Source organism: Gossypium arboreum, chromosome 2 (genome assembly GCF_025698485.1).
Source record: "Gossypium arboreum isolate Shixiya-1 chromosome 2, ASM2569848v2, whole genome shotgun sequence".
Classification (NCBI taxonomy): Eukaryota; Viridiplantae; Streptophyta; class Magnoliopsida; order Malvales; family Malvaceae; genus Gossypium; species Gossypium arboreum.
The window spans coordinates 14,066,412-14,088,437 of NC_069071.1; the positions used below are offsets into that span (position 1 = coordinate 14,066,412).

Genomic DNA, 22,026 nt, shown 5'->3' on the forward strand with positions numbered 1-22,026 from the left:
TTAGCATGTTGTGCTATTATTTAGTCATTGTATTTTAATTTGATTAATTCTAGTCTATATATATATATACTTTTTGAATTGGTCAATTTTAATCCTGACGCAAATAATAGTAGTTAAACATGCTTGATTAAATTCAATTATTGGGCTTGTACTATGCATTAAATTGTATATTTAGTCAATATTCTTCAATTGGATCATTCTTAGAAGTTCTACTTTTTAAAATTTGAAATTTCAATCTTAACACAAATAACAGTCGTTAATCCATTAACTGAATTTTTAGTGAGTAATTTGTGAAAATAATAAGTTGACATAGTATTACATATATGATAGTATATTTGTCACATTAGATTTTGGAAATGTCATAATTTAATGAGTTTAATTGTCATCGTTTGGTGACGAATAAAATTTTAAAATTCAAAAAGTGCAAAAATTAAAATGATCAAATTAAAGGGCAAAATTAGTGAAAAATGCTGCTTTTTTTTAAAAAAATTTAATAATTAAGGTAATTTTTTACATTATTTAAGAAATAGACCATTTTTGAGCTAATATAACAAAAATATATCCTTTAAAAATACTTTTAAAAACGCTTTATATCAAATGCACTTTCTTTTAACAAGTCATAAATTCGAAACCCTTCCCATGTTTATTTGTTTTCTTTTCTAGTGAATGTTGTTTTAAGCGCTATTTTTTCTAATTTTAATTAATTTTTAAATAAATAAGCATATTATTTTAATTTTTAATTAACAAATATGTTTTAAAGTTCTTAATTTATTTTTAAATAATAACTTATTTATTGATATAGATAAAATAATAAATATGTAATTGTATAATGAAAATAATTTTATATATCATTTTTAAATATATTTTATTTTTTAAAACCAACAACTAATTTTTTGATTTTATTTTCCTATATATATAATTTTAATATGTCAAATATTTATTTTTTCACGTACATTGTGAGTATGGTAAATCTAATATATAAAATCAATTAATTATTTCAATATCATTATTTTAGTAAATATAATTTTTATATGTAATATTTTTTTTCCATTCATATCATTTGTGTGACAAATTTTAGTATTATATACTTTTGTATATGTATTTTAAATAATTATTTGAAATATTTCACATATAAAAATAATGACATTTAAAATAATTAATTAATTTTATATTAAAATTTGCTATACCCACAGTGTAGGTGAAAAATAATGACATTTGAAATGATTATTTGATTTTATAATATTAGAATTTACTATACCACAATGTACATGAAAAAATAAATATTTGATATATCAAAAACTAGTTCATTTTTTAAAAATAAAATATATTTAATATAATTATATATATTCATTATATCCAAGTAAAAAAATTATATTTGAAGTAATTATTTTTATAATATTAAAATTTACCATACCCAAAATATACCTAAAAGAATAAATATTTGACATAAAAATTATATATAAATAAAAATATCAAAAATTAGTTAATATTTTTAAAAATAAAATATATTTAACATAATATTATATATAAAAAGTTGTTTTCATTATATAATTATATATTTATTATTTTCTATATCAATAAAGAAATTATTAATTAAACAATACATTAAAATAAAATATAAAACTTAAAATCATGCTTGTTAATTAAAAAAAGAACAGTTATTATTTTGTCTTAAAAAAAACGCATCTGATAGTTTTTCCTATAATTATGATTTGTAATTTCAAAATTAATTCAGACATTTAAATTATGACATTTGTTGGGCTTGAGAATAACTCATTTTCTACTGTGTACACCAATGCCGTCATTTCCATTGACAGTATCAACCTGTCATCATTGAGCAATCATCAACTTTTTAAAATAAATATTCTTTTTGGTGCTGTCAGGCTGTGTGGTGGCACCGGTGTCAATATCGATATCGATACCAAGTGGAAGGTATCAATACTTAGATGTCATCAAACAGTATAGAGAACTGGAAGAGGATGTAAGTGATAAAGAGGCGGAAATGATTCCAATTCTTGGGTATACCACAAATTCTTTTAGATTGGAGTGGGTTAATGATAAGCAGGGCTTTCATGGATTTAGAAACTATTACACTCCTAGTGGTAAAAAAGGGTCTCGACCTTTGGATCATGAAAGAAAGAAAGAGGTGCCATGGACTGAAGACGAACACAAGTAAGTTTCTTACTTGGCCTTTTCGATTATTTATATCTTTGTCAATTTTTTTATTCATTTAATGATGATTGGATAATATGTAATGTATCAAAAGTATCAATACCTTTTGAGCTTGACACCATGCTAAATTAAGATATTAGATTCTTTTTTTAATAAGTGTTGATTGGTTGAAGTGTTTTCTTTAACTGGAGATAATGGTTAAGGCCAATATTGATTACGAAAATAATGTTTAGGTAACTGATTCAACTAAAACAAAATTAGCTATTTAACTCGAACAAAGATTAAAGTTTGTCAGACAACTATTCAATTAAGCTTTTAAAAAATGGTAAACTAAATAAATTGTCTTAAACTTTTATTAAAATTACATTTCAATCACTCGACTTTCAAAAGTTACATAATTGTCATTAAAGTTATCGAAATGTTAGATTTTGATCACTCATCCATTAACTTCTATTAAGAGAATGATCTGGCACGTTAGTTTAAAGGGTTAATAATAATTGTAAAAAAATTAAAAGGTAATCTATTCAGATAATCACCCAAGTTTCAACGCGTTCCTATTTGATCACCATTTTTTTTTTGTTAATCTAGTCACCTTGTTAGATTAATTGTCATCTTTAGTCACTCCACCATTAAAATGCCTTGGTCACTATTAGAAACTCATAGAAAACTTCAATTCTTTCTCAAAGGTACTGAATACAGTAGCAGTAATACATTATATAGCAGTATTCTTCACAATTGATTTGTAACTAACTATAACAAAGTACTAACTGATATTGTTACTCTAACATTCCCCCTCCAGCATCTAAAAACAAATTGCTCGCAGCAACAACACTCAATCGATCCGACAGTGAGAAAAATCTCCAAACGTTAATGGCTTAGTCAACACATCAACCATTTGATCACTCTCGGGAACAAAATTCACACAAAGCTAATTACTCAGAACCTTCTCACAAACAAAATGAATATCCAACTCCACATGTTTCACTCTAGCATGTAGCGTAGGATTAGCAACTAAAGAAACTGCATTAGTATTATCACACTAAATGACTGGTGTACCACTAAGCTTAAAGCCTATCTCAATCAACAGGGATTGAAACCACACCACTTCAGATGTTGCATTAGCTAAACTTCGATATTCAGCTTCTGTAGTAGACTGGGAGACAACGCTTTGTTTCTTGGACATCTAACCCACTAGATTATCACCTAAGTATATACAAAACCCAGAAGTAGACTTGTGATCTTCAATTGAACTTGCCCAATCTGCATCACTAAAACCAATTAAACTTAAAATAGATGCTTGAAATAACAACCCACAGTCAATTATACCCCTAACATACCTTAAGATACGTTTCACAGTTGTCCAATGCACATCATGAGGTTGATGCATATATTGGCTTACTTCATTGACAACAAAAGACAAGTCAGGACGATCAAACACAAGTATTATAGTCTGCCTACAACTTGTCGATAAAGAGTACCATCAGACAATGGCTCCTTAGCCAAGGATGTAAGAGTCGGTGAACTTATCATAGGAGTATTCAAGGACTTAGCATTCAGCATGTTAGCACGTTCCAACAACTGACGAGCATACTTTTTCTGAGAAACATGCATACGGTCCTGATATCTTACCACTTCAAGTCCAAGAAAAAAGCTTAGCCCCCCTAAGTCTTTAAAAGAGAACTGAAGATCAAGGCAAGAAATAACAATAATGTCATCAACGTAGACAAGAAATTAAACACTTCCAGCATTTGTGTGTTTGTACAATAAAGAAGAATCAGCCCTTGAAGGCATAAAATGCAGTTGATTCACCAAAAAATTCCTCAGCTTTTCAAACCAAGCCATTGGAGCTTGTTTAAGACCATATATAGCCTTATTCAATCGACATGCCAAAAGCTGCCCATGCTCATCAACAACTTTAATCCCAGGAGGCTACTTCATGTAAATATCCTCAGCTAGATCGCCATTTAAAAATGCGGTGTTCACGTCAACCTGTCGAAGCTTTCATGTAACATCCCGAAATAGGACCTAGTCAGAACAGTGGTTTCGGGACCACAAATCCAACGTTGAAATATTTATTTTATGGTTATTATGAGGTGTATAATATGTAAATATGCATGTGTTAAAGTTTCATGAAGAAATTCTATGAGTAAGGTGTCCAATTGGAAAATAAGGACCAAATTGAATAAATTACAAAACTTGGATTCTAGAAGCAATTTGTATGAAATTGCTTTAGATTATTAATTAGAAGGTCCTAGAGAGAAATTTTCCTAATTTCTAAATTTTTGGACAAAAATGAACATGTATGGATGAGATTTTAAAGAAAGGGCTTAAGGGCATTTTGGTCATTTAGCTAACTAATGAAATAAAATAGGAAAACTAAGCCAAAAATCAACCATTCTTCTCCCTCATCCAGCCAAAATTCTCAAGCTCTCCATAGCTAAGGTTTTCAACATTTTCAAGCTCAATAGTAAGTGCTCCCAAGCCTCGTTTTTAATGTTATTCGTATTTGTGAAATCCCGGTAGCTTATTCTCTCCATTTCTACCCATATTTTGAGTTAGGGTTCATATTTGAAAAATGACCCATGTGTGATATGTTTATTTTTTTTGATGTTTTATAGAGGTATATGAAAGTTGGACGTGTGTTAAACATCTTTTCCTAGGTAATTTTCATGAAAAATTCCTAAAAGGACCTTTTTGCAAAATATGTAAAATATGTGGTAGAAATGTGAAATAATGGAAAAATGTGGGCTGCCATAAGAGGAAAGAACAATCGACTAGGCTTGGGTAAGGTAGAAATTGCATGCATTTTATTATAGAGCCTAGGGACTAAATCGTAAAAATATGAAAGGATAGGGGCAAAATGGTCATTTTGTCCTAAAAAAGAATAATGTGAGGTATTGATGATTCATTTTTATTGTTATATATATCGAGGAACAAATTTCGGAGGTCGATCAAGGAAAACAAAAGGTTTCGGAATAACCGAAACGCGAAACTGAGATAAATTCCAGGTAAGTTTGGATAACTTAAAGTAAACTCATAATATGCCTAATTGCATGTTTTATGAATGTATGATAATTGTATTTGACGATGGCATGAAAGTCCATGAAATGTGTTATTAACAATGACATGATGATAAATGCCCCGGTTGAGGTTAAAAAGAAGTTCGATGGATAAACCATGATTTACATGTAAGTTAAGATCCTGCATGTGTTGCAGAAAAGGATTTAGCCCAAACGGGTAATCTGTTGATCTCAAATATAGAAAGGATCTAGCCCGGGAAAGGTGTTCCTTGAGTGATCAAGCCTCCCGAAAAATATGTGTGCATTGTGGATTTAGCTCAGATGGGTAATCCAATTAGGATCTGAATTTAGCCTGGACTGGTAATTCAGATCCGAGTTCATTACGAGTGTTTGTCGCTATAAGGGATTTAGCCTAGACTGGTAATATCGACATTACCTTATGAGTTGATATTACGGGGGATTTAGCCTTGATTGGTAATCTCGCCGTAAGATATGATGTTCACGGGAGTGCATACATGAGATGATCGCTTTTATGACTTGACGGTAAATGGATAATCCATCGAGATTTTCCAAGAGACTCAACGGGATTAACATGAGATATAAAAATGAAAACGTTGAAATGATGAGCTTATCTTAGACAAGTTATATGGTGCATTATTATATGTCTAACTTGTTGACTAAGTGCATGTGATAGGGAAACCATTCCATGCTTGTTGGTTGTATTGCCTAATATGGTTGCATGCTAAATAATCGGTAAGTTTACTTTCTAGTTATTCGGGCTTACTAAGCATATCAATGCTTACCCCCTCTCTTTTTCCTTGCTTTTTTAGAGCTCGAGGATTCATAAAGATTGGAAGATGGTTGGTGAGTCAACACACAATCAACTTGTCCAGCCTTGGTATGTGGATATTTTTATTTTGTTCAATGGCATGTATAGAGCTTTTGTTCATTTTGTAATATATGTCATTTGATTTGCCAATATGAAGGCTTGTAAAGGTATTCATGTCCACGTGTATATGGCCATGGGAATTGGCTCATTTTGTTGTAAGGTATGACCTACAAAGTTATGCATGTTTGTGTTCAAATGTTATTGTGATGATTGAACTTGACGTATCACAAGTAGATACACATATAACGTGACCAAATTACATGGGATGGCTAGGCCATAATTGGCAATGAGTTATAATAATGAGCCAATCTTGAATGTGTCATAAGGCATATGAATCTTTGATACAAGGGAAATAACCTAGTATGTGTAAAACTGATGAAATGAGGTTTACATGCAATGAGGTTTATTAAGGTCACTTAAGTGTATAATCAGGCCTTGTTATGTATTATGAAAACCTATAAGTGAGAATGGATGTTAGAGGGTGACTAAAGGCTTGGAAAATAGCTTAACACGGTCCATATGGGTAGACACATGGGCGTGTGTCTAGGCCGTGTGTGACACACGAATCACCCTATGGGCGTGTAGTATGGACGTGTGTCCCATGCACCTAAGAATTTCAAGTCAGAATGCATGGTAGTAAACACACGGGTAGAGACACGACCGTGTGTCTCAACCGTGTGGATGGCATGGTCCAGCACACGGGCGTGTGTCTTGGCTGTGTGTCCCTAAGTGCATGCTGATGTCATAAAAAGAATAATCGAGTTTGTGGACACGGGCGACCACACGGACGTGTCTAGCCCGTGTGAAGGACACGGGTCAGGGACACGGGCGTGTGCTTGGCGTGTAAAAGCCCCTGTAGGTTCGAAAATAAAAATAAATTCAGTTAATTCCACACGGGAAGGGGACACAGATGTGTCCCAAAGCACACGGGCGTGTGCTATGTCTCCACACAGGCATGTGAAACACTAACCTAGAAAGTATCTTGAAATTTTCCTAAGTTCCGGTTTAGTCCCAAACCCCTTTCAATGTATGATTTGGGCCTCATAGGCCCATAATAGGGTCACCAAGATGTTAGTCCATTGGTTTCAAATTGAAATGAAATTTTATATCCCGTATTTCCCGAAAATGTCCAAATACATGTCTGGTAACGCCTCGTACCTGATCCCAATCTCGGGTACGGGTAAGGGGTGTTATATTCCATTTCTGTGACACAGTTAAAGCAAGAATCAAGTGCATTATATTGACTTTGATAACTGGACTAAAAGTCTCGTTGTAATCTAGTCATACCGCTTAAGAAAATCCTTGAGCAACCAAGTGAACCTTATTACGTGCTACACTGCCATTAAAATTTTTCTTGATCTTGAATAGCCATTTGTAGCTAGCTAAAGATTGATTTGCCAGTACTGAAACTAAATCCCACATATGATTCTGAGTTAAAGCCTGAAACCCATCATTAATAGCCTAATTCTATGACAGAATTGCCACTGCCTCATGAATAGTTGAGGGCTCCATATCACTTACCATTGCCATAATCGTCTTTGGTTTATAAATCCCCATCTTACTCCTAGTCATCATGGGATGACAATTTACTGAAGAATGTCCCTGTTGCTCAACAACTAGAGCTAAATTACCTTCTAAACTTTCCAAAAAGAGGTCGAGATCACCATCCAAAGAAAGTTCTATAGTTCTAGAATTATTAGCTGAAGATGAATTAACTGTAGATTGCGCTGAAATGTTTGCAGTAGGAACTGTGAATATGGGCAAGTTGGTAATAACTTGTAATATCCTAAATTAGGGCTTAATCGGAATAGTAGTTTCGTGACCACAAATCCGAGATAGAAATAATTATTTTACAATGATTTTGATGTTTATGATATGATTGCATGATTGTGTGAAAATTTCGTGATGAAATTCTATGCCTAAAGTGCTTAAATTGAAAGTAGGGACTAAATCGAATAAGTTGCAAAACTTGCATTCTAGAAGTTTTTAGTATGAAATTGTTTTGGAATATTAATGAGGAGGTCTTAAATAGCAATTTTACCAATTTTAAGTTCATGGAAAAAATTAGGACATGGAAGGAATTTTGGAAAGTTTAGTAGTAAGGGTATTTTGGTCATTTAGTTATTAAAATGAATTAAAACAAAATTAAAAGCCAATTTTGTCCATCTTCTTCATTAGGCCGAAATTTCAAGGGTTCTCCATAGCTAGGGTTTGTTTCAAGCTTCCAAGCTCCATAGTAAGTGATTCCAAGCCTGCTTTTAATGATTTTTACGTTTTGAGATCCCGATAACTCGATAAAGCTTATGTTAGCAATAATTTAACCTAGGGTTTATATTTGGAAAAATACCCATAGGTGAAATTTGTGTATTTTGATGTTTTATGATAGAATATGAAGTTTTAAATTATGTTAGACAACTTGTACTACTCGATTTTAAGCAAAAACGAGTAAAAGGGCTTAATCGGTAAAAATACCTAATAGTCACAAGTACATGTTAGAGTGAGAATTTGATGTTGCCATAGAAGAGAAAAGTGATCAGAATGTTGTAAAACATAAGAATAAGGAATAAAGTTTAATCCCGAGCCTAGGGGCAAAATGTAAATATGCAAAAGTTTAGGGTAAAATTGTAATTTTGCCAAAATTTGAGTTAAGGATTAATTTGATAATGTGAGTATTAAATAAGCTAAATGTGTTATTTTAGATCAAGAAAGACGTGGAATCGACCTCAATCGAGGAAAAGAAAAGATTGTGGACTAAATTGCAAAATCTTTGTATTTTGGTACCAAGGTAAGTTCATGTGTAAATAATGTAGCATAATTGTTATTTTTAAGTTATTGATATTAATTATGTGTTATGCTGAATTTTATTATGAAATGTATGCTTTGTGGTTAATTTCAAATAATATGTAAATTATGTGAACTACTTGTTAAATATAATTGTTACCGAGTATTGATTTCAGCATTCTACGGAAGACGGCAAGGATAAGTGTTCGAGGAAAAAGCTCGTTTGAACCTTAGGAATAGATTAGGATACAAGTGACATGTCACTAGGATGGTTGAGCATCCGAACTCGTTGAGTTGAGTCCGAGTTCACTTATGGATGCGAATGTCCGAACTCGTTGAGTTGAGTCCGAGTTCGTGAGATGTAACTAGGCATCCGAACTCGTTGAGTTGAGTCCGAGTTCACTTATGGATGCGAACGCCCGAGCTCGTTGAGTTGAGTCCGAGTTCGCTTATGGGCGGGTTACATGATTGCTTGATTGAATATGTGGCACTTATGTGCAAGTTATCCATGTATCCGAATTATATTCGATGTGTTCAACGGGTAAAGTTCTACTCAAATGGAGGAAAATTTCGAGATGTAAAGAGACGATTGGTAAGTGATATGAAATGGATATTTTGGACAGGTATGTATTTAACCCTCGGGTTGAGTATTGATACAACCACGATAAGGTAATAAGATGATGAAGAATGATTAAAATGTGATATGTGTTTTAGTGATGTATGCTAATGTTGACTGGTATAACTGCTTGTTATGTTACTTATTATTTGCATATGAACTTACTAAGCATTTATGCTTACTCCTCCTTCTTACTCATTGTAGTTTTGGACAAGCCACTCAGAGTCGGGATAGGTCGAAGGCTCACCACACTATCCGTAAGATTTTTGGTAAATGGCTTGTAAATTTAAGTATGGCATGTATAGCAATATACCCATTTTGTGTAAATGATCTTATGGTATGGTTGTGAAATGGTTGAGGAAATGCTTGATAATGATAAATTATGAAAATGGTTAGTTTAGATTATGTTTGATGTTAAGGAAAACTATTAAGATACTTAGTGCATAAAAACTCATAAAAGGATGAAATTTACCATAAACAGAATACCGCAGCAATACTAACGCGAGTTTGAAAATTTACTAAAATCATAGAAATTGAATTTGGTGGTGAAATACATATCAAATTGAAGCTTATTATGTCTAGTTTCACATGAAACAAATGAAACAAGTAAAGGAAGTATATGTTAGAAGATATTTTAATTTTAGTGAAACAGAGTCATAGCAGTTTCTGAATCCCTGTTCCTACTTTAGAAATTCACCATAAATTGTAAAGATATAATTAGGTGGTGTATTTTATATCCTCAGAATCCTTATTTAGTCTAGTTTTAGTATAAATAAACCTCATAGTCATATGAATTTTGTACAGAGAGAAATGTGGTTCGTACTAAACAAAGGTCAGACCAGTTGAGTCTTGAAACAGGGGTAACTTTAACTAATAAACTGTACTAATTGGCCCAACCAAAATTCTATAAAAAATTAGTAGATAGTTTTATGAGTCTAGATTCAGGGAAAATTTACGGATCTTAATTTCGAGTTTTGTAACTCGAGATATGATTTTTCTTGTGACTGTGATGCAAGTAGCTTAAAAGCTGTGAATGTAGAAACAAATAATTCAAAGTTCTAAAAATGTTAAACTAAGCTTAGTAACACCTCATACTCGACTCCGGCGACGGTCTCGGGTGTGGGGGCGTTACATAACTCTCGTGAACTTTTCAGATCTGTTGTCAGGAACAGAAACTACAGACTTCGATACTTGAACAAATAGAAAAATAGCTTCATAAAAATGAACATGTCGAGAAATATAAATACGTCCAGACCGACCAACACAATTATATCCCCTGTGATTTATGGCATAACCTAGAAATGTACAAGGAGCAGACCTGTATTGAAGCTTGTGACGATTATACGATCAAAGAAATGGATAGAAAAGGCATCCGAAGACACGAAGTTGTTGATAATTTAGTTTGCGACCAAAGAGCTGCTCACAAGGAGATATACCATTTAGAGCCTTTGTGGGAAGAACATTCATGATATACATAGCCGTAGCAAATGCATCAGCCCAGTAAGAAATGGGTAAGGAAGCTTGAGCTAACAACACTAGTCCTGTTTCAACAATCTGTTGATGACGATGTTCAACTAGACCATTTTACTCTGAGGTATGCGAGCATAAGACACGATGAACAACTCCACATTGTTTCAGATATACGTCAAACGATCAAAACTCACCACCACCATCAGTTTGAAGCTGTTTGAGTTTAACATCTAACTGAAGCTCAACATGTTACTTGAATGAAAGAAATACAAAAAAAGGCATCAAATTTCTTTTTAAGAAAGTAGATCCATGTGTTCGAGAAAACGAATCAACAAAAGACAAGTAATATTGATAACCAGAAGAGAAGTAAGGAGCTAGCCCCATACATTAGCAACCACAAGTTTTAAAGGGGCAGTATACACAGAATCAAAAGAACTAAAAGGCAATTTATGTCCTTTCCCTAGCTCACAAGTATTACACAACGTGTAGTTTTTATGTATCGAAATTCTAATATTACAAGAATTCAAAATGCTACAAACAACATCACATGATGGATGACCTAATCTCCGATGCCACCTGTTAAACTTAACATTTGACCCCTGCTGTTGAAGAGACTCTGGAAATGGTGTACTTACAGTATTAAAAGCAAAATATGGCTTAATAGTATCAAAGCAATATAGGCCATTCAACTCACTTTAGCAAAGCAACGTCTGATGAGTCTTCAAATCCTTAACATAGCTGCAGTTGGGATAAAATTCAAAGAATACACCATTGTCCTTAGCAAACTTAGAAACAGACAATAAATTTTTCCTAATATCAGGAACATACAACAAATCCTTAAGCAACAACGGACTAGAATCATCAGCCAAAATAGATGAACCACCAACATATGTAATAGGTAGAGAAACTCCATTATTGATAACAACCTTACCTTCTCCATTGTACAAGCGAGCATAAAAAAGTTAACTGAGTCATTCGTCATATGAGCAGTGGCGCCACTGTCTGGATACCACGCCAGATCGACAACTGTAGATGGAATAGCAAGCCCAGAAGATCTAGTCGATTTTATTGCATGGCCACCCATTGAAACAGTCGACTGAGATATGAGCCCCGATCGACGATGCATACAACCTGAACCAGAAACAAAAAACCCATGTAATGTCTGACCAATAACCGTAGGCATGTGAAAGTGAGGACTTTGACCATGCTGAGTTGAATCTATTTCATTAAGTGTGGGTTGAATCTGTTGAAAGGGCCCACATATTGCTGGATCAGGTGCATAATAAGAAGAATGTAACCTATCATCCACACAACACATATATGTTTGAATAAGCTTTCGACCCACACGAGAAGCAGATCTAGCTCAATGCTCAGTATCATCCCTTAAACTGGAGTTTTCTCCTTACCCATCAGACGTCGAATCATATTTGTAAAAGCAACACCGAGCAAGATACCCAAACTTCCCACAAATCTAACACTACGGTCTTGCACCACCACCACGTCGTCCACGATCTTTACAACGGCGAGAACCCTATGATCCTCGTGACGAACGAAACATATCTGGTGGTGGTTGTCTGGCATATGATGGAACATTTTTGAGCCGAAACATCCTTGTTCCCCGCTACAACATTTGCTAAAAACACCACATGTGAAAAATGTCCTTGTTGTCGAGCTTCAGCATCCAGAAGTGTAGTTGTAACACCTTAAAGATCAAATGGCACTTTGCTCATGGTGATAATCGACACCACATGATCAAACTTTGGCAGTAAGCCATTCAAAATAGCAGATTGTTGTTCTTTTATTGTCACACGCTGACCACATCTTGCCAAAAAATCATAAAGATGCTTGATTTTCGCTAAATACGTAGACATGGACAACTTATTTTTCTGAATATTATGCAGCAACGACCGATAGGCATAGCCTTAGTAGTCGAATGAGACCTAAATATAAGCATAAGGGCCTGCACCACAACTCACACGATGAAGTAGAACTCCTGACTAGCTGATTATGCAATGACAGACTAATAGTCGACAGAAGCCACGTCGCAAGTGTTGAATCTTGTTGTTCATAGCGTACGTACAAAGGATTCTCATCAGAAACCCCCTATTCGTTTACAATCATTCTTGGAGGAATAGAAACTGTCCTCTTAAGAAACATTTGCAACCGATGAGTCTTCACAATCAACAGCAAATGCTGTTTCCAAGTCAAGAAATTTCCATCATCAACCAGCACGACAACCTTCTATGAGGCAAGAGCCAAAAATTTATCTATTGCTAACTCCATTCCTAAAAAAAAAAATTTACCCTCATACCATATTAGAAACTCATTGAAAACTTCATTACTTTCTCAAAGGTACTGAATACAGTATCAATAATACATTATATAACAGTATTCTTCACAACTGATTTGTAACTAACTATAACAGAGTACTAACTAACTATAACAAAGTACTAACTAATATTGTTACTCTAATAGTCACTAAACCAAATGTTGATGTGGCAATCTTTTGATTTGTATAATAACAAATTTAGCCTTTAACACTTTACACATTTTGTCAACTTCTTCTTAATTTAAAAAAATCAACAAATTTAACCATCAATATTTACACATTTTATCAATTTAGTCTAAATTCAAAAAATTATAATTTTAAAACTTGAAAATATATCAAATTTATTATAAAAGACATAAAAATATAATATAATATATATAATTACATAAAAGCTTAAATATGAATTTGGTTGAGGGATTCAAATCAATATTTCTTGAATTTTAACAATTTTTTTTAGGGATTCAACAAATTTTAACTCTCAATTTCTCTTGAATTTTTTTAATAAATATTTCTTTTTTTTTCCTTTAAACTCCACAAGCTAAATGAGCCTTTTGAATTTATTTTTTGAATCAATCACTACCACATCCAACCAGAACCATGATCAAAATGAGGAATTCAAATCAGAAAACTTTTACTTATTGAAACATTTCTAGCTTCATTTCGGTGACAAAGTGCAAGACTCTGAGGGATTCAAATGTTTAAGGCTAAACGGTGCCTCACTGATCATTTTTTCTCATTAAAAGAAACTAAGTTTGAGTGTGTGTGTCTGTAAAACAAAAAACAAAAGAAACCGACTTTAGGTGTGGGTTTAATGGTGAGTGATTGATGACGAACTGATGATAGAGTTTGAGTTTGGCAAAGTTGAGTATAGTATTTGAGATTGTGAGGTTTGAGTGAGAATATGAGAACAATGGGAGGCTTGAACATGAAAGGATGAACGTTGTTTTACAAAGTTTCTCTCTTTTGTTTGGTTGACCGAAAAATCTAGTAACAAGAAAGGAAGTTTTTAACTTTTTTCTTATAATTTTTTAATCACAATATTATGCGGTTGCATATCAAATATAGGAGCATTTTGTGAGTTTTTCATGATTTTGAATTATAAATAAAAAACTTTACTTACTTTGATTTTGGGTTTTGATTGATTATTTTTGAATGTTCTATATATTTTGAATATTTTATTTATAAAATTTTTGAATTTTTAAAATTGGACTAAATTGATAAAATATGCAAATATTAAGGGTTAAAACTGTTGAATTTTTAAAATTAGGACCAAATGACAATTAAGCCTTTATGTAATTATATATATTTCATATTTTTATGTCTCTTTAAATTAAATTATATATTTTTCAAGTTTTTAAAATTATAGGAATTTTGAATTTGGACTAAATTAACAAAATGTACAAACATTGAAGGTTAAGTTTGTTGAATTTTTCTAAAATTAAGACCAACTTGACAAAATGTGTCAAATGTTAAAAGCTAAATTTATTATTATACCAATCAAAAGACCGCCAGATCAACATTTTGCTCAGTGACCAAAGGCATTTTATTGATGGAGTAACTTAAAATGACAATAAATGTAACGAAAGTGACTAAATTAACCAAAAAGTTCTGAGATCAAAAGAAGAACACATTAAAACTTGGATGACTACCTGATCAATTTACCCTTCAAATTTTTAGAATTATTATTGAAAAAAATTTTAAAATTAATATTTTAATTATAATTCAAAGGTTAAATTGATTATTAACCCTTAATATTAACGTGGCACATCGACTAAAATGTAACATTTCGATAATTATGTAACTTTTAAAAGTTAAATAATTGAAATATAATTTTAATCCAAGTTTAAGTACAATTGGAGCAGTTTTTCTTTAAAATAATATATAGCCTTAATTTAAAAGCGGATTACCGACTCAAACACCAGGATCCTTATGGGCATCATAGTAAAATTTACTTATTGATATTTCCTTAAAGCAAAAGGCAAAATAAAATAAAATAAAATATTAAAAAGTAGTGTGTTTAATACAGGTACCTTAGTCTATTGCACATCTCAGAATCTAAGTAGTATTTTTAAGTTTTTGACGAAAAGGAAAATAAATCTTCCTCTTGATATTATCAAATATATCCGGTAGAAAGATAATTTACTCAAATGAAAATATAACACCCAACAGAGCCGAAGCCGAATTTACTTAAGATATATTCACTAGCTGCATTTTAGAATGAGACATGACCATGCACACAACAATATGAAACTATACCTGCAAAAAGCTGGCGTATTTGGCCCCGAGGAAAAGCCTCTGGATGCAGAGTAAGGCATTCCTGGTAACCTCCGCACTCTCGTGGTTCATCAACTTCATCACCCGTTCCTTGGCCTTGAGGTCGTTCACTATCACCCTACCAGCAGGATGGTGCTGAATAAACTGTGAAATATCAAAGCAAGCAACAGCCAGAGGTCTTGGATCGTTGGACGAGTCCACAATTGTAATGAGGACCCTTAGAATCTGGAAAAGTAGTGATAACTAATTACCATACAGATTTTCTACTTAGATTATTCAAAACACCGTTGTTAGTATGCTTATTTTAAATGGTTCTGTGCAGACATGTTCAAATTGCGATCATAATAATTTGTTGCATGGAAAAACTTAGCAAGAATCAATGAGCCATATATCTTGCTGGAGATTTTAGCTTTTTGCAAATTTGACTTAAGGAAGTTAACCCATAAACTAATAAATAGCATGAGGACTTGGAAGCCATGAGAAAGGAAAATGAGAGGAAGAAAAACATATACCTGGAAATCATTCTCCTCAAAGCATGTAATATTATCACGCCAAAACAATGGATCTTTATGCATGGGTGACCAATCAAGATGACCAAGAAGAACTTCCTGCTTGTATTTGTCGAAGGAACTCAATTTCTTAATGTTATCTTTCAGCCCATCTTCAAGTTGATTGAGAGCCTCCAACAGATCCTATGGTATACCCAAATCAATTCAATAAGAAAGCATCAATATGTAAACAGAACATATAATTCAGCATAGCTGAACTGAAACTGAATGTTAAATTCAAATAAGTTTAACACAAGAATTACATAGCCAAGTAACCGTTAAACCTTTCATTTTCTTACCTCATCACTCCATGCTTGTGCTTTCAAACTCTGAATAATTTGTGGCAATCCAAGGTCAACCATCTGAGCACCACATGTGCCTTTGGACAACAAGTTCCTAAAGGTCAATACAACAACCCTGACAACCTGGCAGCCATTGTTGAAGTCCAGATATATAATTTTGTAGAAATCAAACATGTATGTTTCAAATGATTAAATCAACATGACCAATCAACAACATTGAGATAGATTAATCAGCATGGACGTGAAAAAATGCAACTTATACCTAATAATAATAGAAATTCAAAGCTGATTCAGAATTGTAAAAAAGGTAAAAGGGTAAAAACAGATAATCAAGGGAATGGAAGTCTGCTCATATGCCATCCCACAGTAAACCTGCTTGTACATGCACTTTATTCCAGCAACATAGACATATCAGATAGAAATTGGAAAAACTGCAAACATTAATACCATAAGAAATAATTCCTCACCTTCTCCTTCGTGGAACTTCTAACAACATCAACCAGTCGGGGTAGAGCCCTAAATGTTGCCAAGTACTCGATTGCCGGTTCATAGTAAGATAAAAGCCACACACAGAGACATGTTTCGTAAAGAAGCTGATACAAATATTAGTTGTCAATTTCAGAATTATGCCACTCAAATGACTTGCAAAGAAAAGCTTCTCATTTTTAAAACCTGACCACCTTAAAACGTGAAAAAAAAAAAGAAAAAAACCTGGATAGATTGCTGTGTGGATGCTGGACAAATTAAAGGAATCAACAACTTCACTCCATCTGCTTGAACAAAGGAAGATCTGACAACAGGTTCCTTCAGCAATGCTGCAAGACAGTTAATAGCAGTTGGAATACCACGACTAGGATGGGAAGGCTTCTTCAGCTGTAAAAGACAGAGAGTCAGGAAGTAAGGACAACTACCATCTATGTAGACAGAAATAAATGAACATGTAAAATTATAGGGAGAATCTAGTCAAAACCAACTTGAGTCAGCTTTAACAAATAAGCAGTGCATTGCAGACAATAAAAGACCGAACCCAAAGCAGTATACTAACCTGTGTGCAAAGCCATTCAACCAATCCTCTTAGTACAGCATCAATGGTAGTGAGCTTTGTCTTTGAGTTTGAGGCTACTCCATTTGCAACAACACCATTCTGGGTTTTTGGCCTGGCACTATAAATAAATAGAAAGAAGAATGTAGAGTCATTAACTAAATCATATAAGACAATATGCAATTTGGTAAAGTTTCTTTGAACATGTACTTAGTTACTTGGATGGATCACACATTTTGTACCTTACTGTCAAGGCAAGTATCTTGCAGCTCTTTTCTTTTATGAACCAGTTACCTTTCAAGAGCAATCTGAAAGTGGACAAATTGTGGATTGTTAGTTTTACTTCAGATGATTCAGAATAAGATAAGAAATTGAGTGTACATGAATAAAAATATTCAAAATTAACTAAGAGACACACTTCTTATCTTCAAAATCAATAAGGTAATACAGCCCAAGAGTAGAATAAAGATAAAAGCAGCAAATAAGAATTGAGAGCCATATATAATCCGATTATAGGTGGTTGGTAACCTTCAAGATACAAGTTATTTGCATCTAAAATCTCTTGCAAGCGGCAGGCAGACAAAAGTAGCACAAGCTACTCATAAATACCATGTTTATGGTAACCTGAACCTTTGAGCTGAGATCACCACCTAATTTCCCAAAGATATATATGGAAAGCCAACTGTGTAGGTATATATTTTCATCCATGATTTGAAATACATTCATAATACATATTTACTATTTATTTACAACAGATAGACAACTTAAAGCAAAAAATCAAACGAAGGTCAGTAATGTGCAAGGCATGAATAATCCAGATATTTGTACAAGCTCATCATGCAGATGGAATCAAATACTATCAAAATTACCAGCAAGAGAGGACAAAATTGTTAAATCTTCAAGGATCGAGGACCTACTTTTTGACAAAACAAGCATCGCAGAGAATCAGAGTTATCACTAACAATATAAGCCAGCTTGACCCATAAGCAGATTGAGCACCAAGGAACCAACTCAATTTAGAGTCAAAAATAAAAATGAAAGAAAGAAGTGAAGCCAATATTTATAAATATAACATTTAGAAAAGGGATTCTAACTGTACAGCAAACATCACTATTAGATACTGCTAGCCAATTGATCATTGAAAGATTAAAGAATATCAAGAGTATCAGCCACCTTAATTCTCCACCCACCCACCCACCCACACACACATATACACAAGAAACACAAGGAAAATAAATAAATAATAAAAATCAGCCACAAATTAACAATGAAAACAATTTTGAGTAAAAACTTAACTTAGGAAAGGTTCATAAGTATCTTCTTTTGCAAGAGACTTGTCATGAAATAATCTGGCTCTTTTCGGATTGGCTGCAATAGAAAATTGTAGTAACTAATTTTACTTATGATGAATGCATCCTCACAAGACCAATATTCTTTACATACCTGTAAGCATTTCATCAATTAGAGCCAGAACATATTCCACTGTTTCTTCCTTAAATATATCACGTAATATGCTAACAAACACTTGAACATAGGCTGGACCATCCTGTAACATTCAATCTCACCAATCAATATCTTTCTTTTATCCTTAGTTTGATTAGATTTTCCAATAGAATTTTATTTAGGCTTTTAAAAACCTATTCTGTTATGATGGAAGAGAAGTTAATAAAACTACTGAATTAATTGAAGATTGAAAAAAGAACATATACACAAGATAATACCCAGCTAATAATTTAAGAAGAGTTAGAAAACGTTACATCATCCAACAACTGTGCCCTGACACTTTCAGCTCTATTATCATAACGCCTTAACAGCTGAAGGCCTGTTCCTGAAATCAGCTTAGTTGTCATGTATGTTTCCCATGGGATGTCTCTCTTCAGAACCTTTAAAAGAGTAAAAGACGATAATCAAACTGGAATCACCAGTAACAAGTAACCGTTCGTAATTAACTATATCCTGGAAAAAGTTTAAAAAAGAGATAATATAATTTAAATTCTTTGAACACGGAAATCACAAGAAGAACATGACATAGAATAAATGTTAACAAATTAAGATCAGGGAAAATTTAAACAAAAGCCAAGTGGTAGTGTGCTTGTTTAAGAAAGCAAACAAGAATGTGCTCTAGTAGCCATGATGAAGAGAACAAACAAACAATTTGAAGCGTTTAAAAGAATTCTAAAACCTGTGTCATCCATCAAAGCGGTTCATAGGAGAATTCCTAACCTACTTTTGAGAAACTTCGTGCTTTTAAAGGTTTCAAAATTAAGGCATTAAATAACATAAAAAATAAAAAGAAGCACCCATGGAAGTAAATTAAATCTACCAGAGAAATGAAACTTTAATGTCTAATTCTTGAAACAAAAGTTTCACAACTTAAATGTCTAATTCTTCAAAGTTATAGTTTGCTTCTATATTCAACTGCATTTTCTACATTTTGCTTGCAAGAATATAACAGAAGCAACGACCAAAAGATCCCTGAAGCTTTCAAATTCCGATACCGAAACTTGAAACTCTATAATACTTAGTTTTATGTAAAATTATAACTAACAAAGCAAATTAAGTGATCAGATCACCAACCTGCTCAGTTGTTAGTTCCGCACGCTCCATTGGTGCCAAAAGGATATACTTCAAATTCCACGAAAATTAATGCCCCTGTAAAATATACCAAAAAAACAAAATTAATTTTAAAATCGAACTCCCTTACATTTTACCTACAAATACACAACAGAATTCCATAATTGCTTTTATGTTTAATCAAATCTGAAAAAAATCAACATTACCAGATCGAATCTGATAAAATTTAAATTCTAATTCATTTCTCAGTTAAAAAAAATCACAATTTTTTAAAAAGAAAAGAGGTTTTCTGGAGATTCAAAATTTCTAATCAGAGAGAAAACACAAGTTGACTATGAAAAAAAATCATAGGAATAATTAACTGTGAAAATAAATTAATTCAAAACAAATCTTTAACAAAAAAAATAAAAGAAACTACAATGCAAATGCAGCGATGCAAGGGAGACTGAAAATGTAATTTTGTTTACATTGAATGAAAATTCAGAGGAAATTGATGAAAAATTGGAAGAAATTTTATATAAATATTATAAAACTAATAGAAAGAGAGAGAGGGATTAAAACGTTGTCGGATCACTAGCCTTAATACTACGGTTTCTTTTTCGTCCAGTGGTGTGGCTCTGTTCTTGTAGCCTAAGAGAGTGATCGTGATGGACATCAAAATCTTTGGATTTCGATTGAAGAGGTGGGATCTGGTGCCGCTGTATATAGAGTAGCTGCTGGCTGGTTCTCTATTACAAAGTTGACGCGTGGCTGTAGTCTTATCTACGGGTCCACAGCAAAGGTAAATATATATGGCTTCCTTCTAGCCAAAATTTTTATCTTTCTTAAATGTCTACAAATAGCTAAACTCAAAAAAAAAAAAAATATATATATATATATATATTTGCTTCCCTCTCCCGCGTTAATTCAAAATGCTTCTTTCTTCTGGTGCAATTAATTTTTCCCTTTAATTTTTAGGGTAAAGTAAATTGGTAGTCACTCAATTTTGATAAAAACAATAAAATAGTTATTAAATTTTAAAAAATTTCAGTTCAATCACTAAATTTAAAAAAAATAATAACTCCGTCACTAAAAGTCAATCTGACTAGTTAAGAAAAAAAAAAAAAAGAAGAAAAAGAAAAGGAAGAAGAGAAGAAATGGAGAATAACAGCTTGCACTCCAGCGCCTTAAAGAATAGCGCGCCCTGCAGAAGCGCCGGCTCGAAGACCTTCCATCATTCTAACGATACCGCCAACAATAACTTTGATTCCCATTCTACTAAGCCCTCCTCCAAAATCCTTTTTCCAAAAATCAAAATATCCTCCTGCAAGCCCTGTACCAGTTTGCCTTACATAGTTTCCTTCGTTTCAACTCTCAAGCATGCAAACTTAAAAATGTGAGTCGTGAGTGAATAACTTTTGACGCAGGTAAGCTGTTTGAAGAAATTCCCGTTAGGCATTGGAACATTTCCTTTTTTATGCATGAGGTTCATCTTACAAACGAACACTAGTACTAGGAAAATAGATTGCATATTCTCATCCATCAGCACATATCCTTTCATAACTTTGAGAGGAAAACTACAATAGAGCATTTGTGTTACTAATTTTTTTTAAGTTTAGTGACTGAATTATAATTTTTTAAAATTTAATAATTATTTTATTATTTTAATTAAAGTTGGGTGATTGTAAGTTTACTTTACCCTTATTTTGACTATAGATGGAGATTCATTTGCTTTTTAAGCTTGAGCAATTTGAAATCAGAGAAAACAACATATCATCAAATGTTTATCTTTGATTTTTAAGATGTCAACAATCTCCTTATTCTACAAAAGTTTTTTTTTCTTTAAATCGGGTTTATTGGAATACTAATGGCATGCATGCGAATTCAACAAAGAAATTCGGAAAAAAAGAAAACCTTGAACGTTAGAGAAGATATTTATTGTCATATAGTTGAATTAAAAATGCAGAAAAATAGAATTTTTGTTAAAATTTGCCAAAATGTGCTGCATAAAATATATTGTTTGAGTAAAT

General features: G+C 32.7%; 2 protein-coding genes across 7 annotated transcripts; both read right to left on the reverse strand.

Moving 5' to 3' along the window:
• Nucleotides 1–11,262: 11,262 nt before the first annotated feature.
• On the reverse strand, nucleotides 11,263–13,236 carry LOC108459663 (uncharacterized). Of its 4 annotated transcripts, none has more exons than XR_008277415.1 (3): nucleotides 12,355–13,233; nucleotides 11,643–12,079; nucleotides 11,263–11,564 (listed from the first exon to the last, which is right to left on the reverse strand). XR_008277415.1 is itself a non-coding variant. In XM_017759063.2 (2 exons), the coding sequence occupies exons 1-2, from the start codon at nucleotides 12,539–12,541 to the stop codon at nucleotides 11,670–11,672; spliced, it is 597 nt and encodes a 198-aa protein (XP_017614552.1). In that variant the 5' UTR covers nucleotides 12,542–13,236; the 3' UTR covers nucleotides 11,263–11,669. The 4 variants fall into 4 exon arrangements, 2 of the variants coding, with proteins under 2 accessions (XP_017614552.1, XP_017614553.1); XR_001867396.2 differs by having other exon boundaries at nucleotides 11,643–11,686; nucleotides 11,880–13,219; XM_017759063.2 differs by having other exon boundaries at nucleotides 11,263–12,079; nucleotides 12,355–13,236.
• Nucleotides 13,237–15,229: 1,993 nt separating this feature from the next.
• Nucleotides 15,230–20,870, reverse strand: LOC108457908 (V-type proton ATPase subunit H-like). Of its 3 annotated transcripts, none has more exons than XM_017757115.2 (12): nucleotides 20,436–20,870; nucleotides 20,021–20,095; nucleotides 19,201–19,326; nucleotides 18,887–18,989; nucleotides 18,739–18,811; nucleotides 17,686–17,751; nucleotides 17,447–17,564; nucleotides 17,113–17,274; nucleotides 16,869–16,994; nucleotides 16,399–16,524; nucleotides 16,064–16,243; nucleotides 15,230–15,776 (listed from the first exon to the last, which is right to left on the reverse strand). In XM_017757115.2, exons 2-12 carry the CDS (start codon nucleotides 20,048–20,050, stop codon nucleotides 15,528–15,530), a joined length of 1,359 nt encoding a protein of 452 aa, XP_017612604.1. In that variant the 5' UTR covers nucleotides 20,051–20,095; nucleotides 20,436–20,870; the 3' UTR covers nucleotides 15,230–15,527. The 3 variants fall into 3 exon arrangements, with proteins under 3 accessions (XP_017612604.1, XP_017612602.1, XP_017612601.1); XM_017757113.2 differs by having other exon boundaries at nucleotides 20,485–20,869; XM_017757112.2 differs by having other exon boundaries at nucleotides 20,596–20,868.
• Between the last annotated feature and the right edge of the window lie 1,156 nt (nucleotides 20,871–22,026).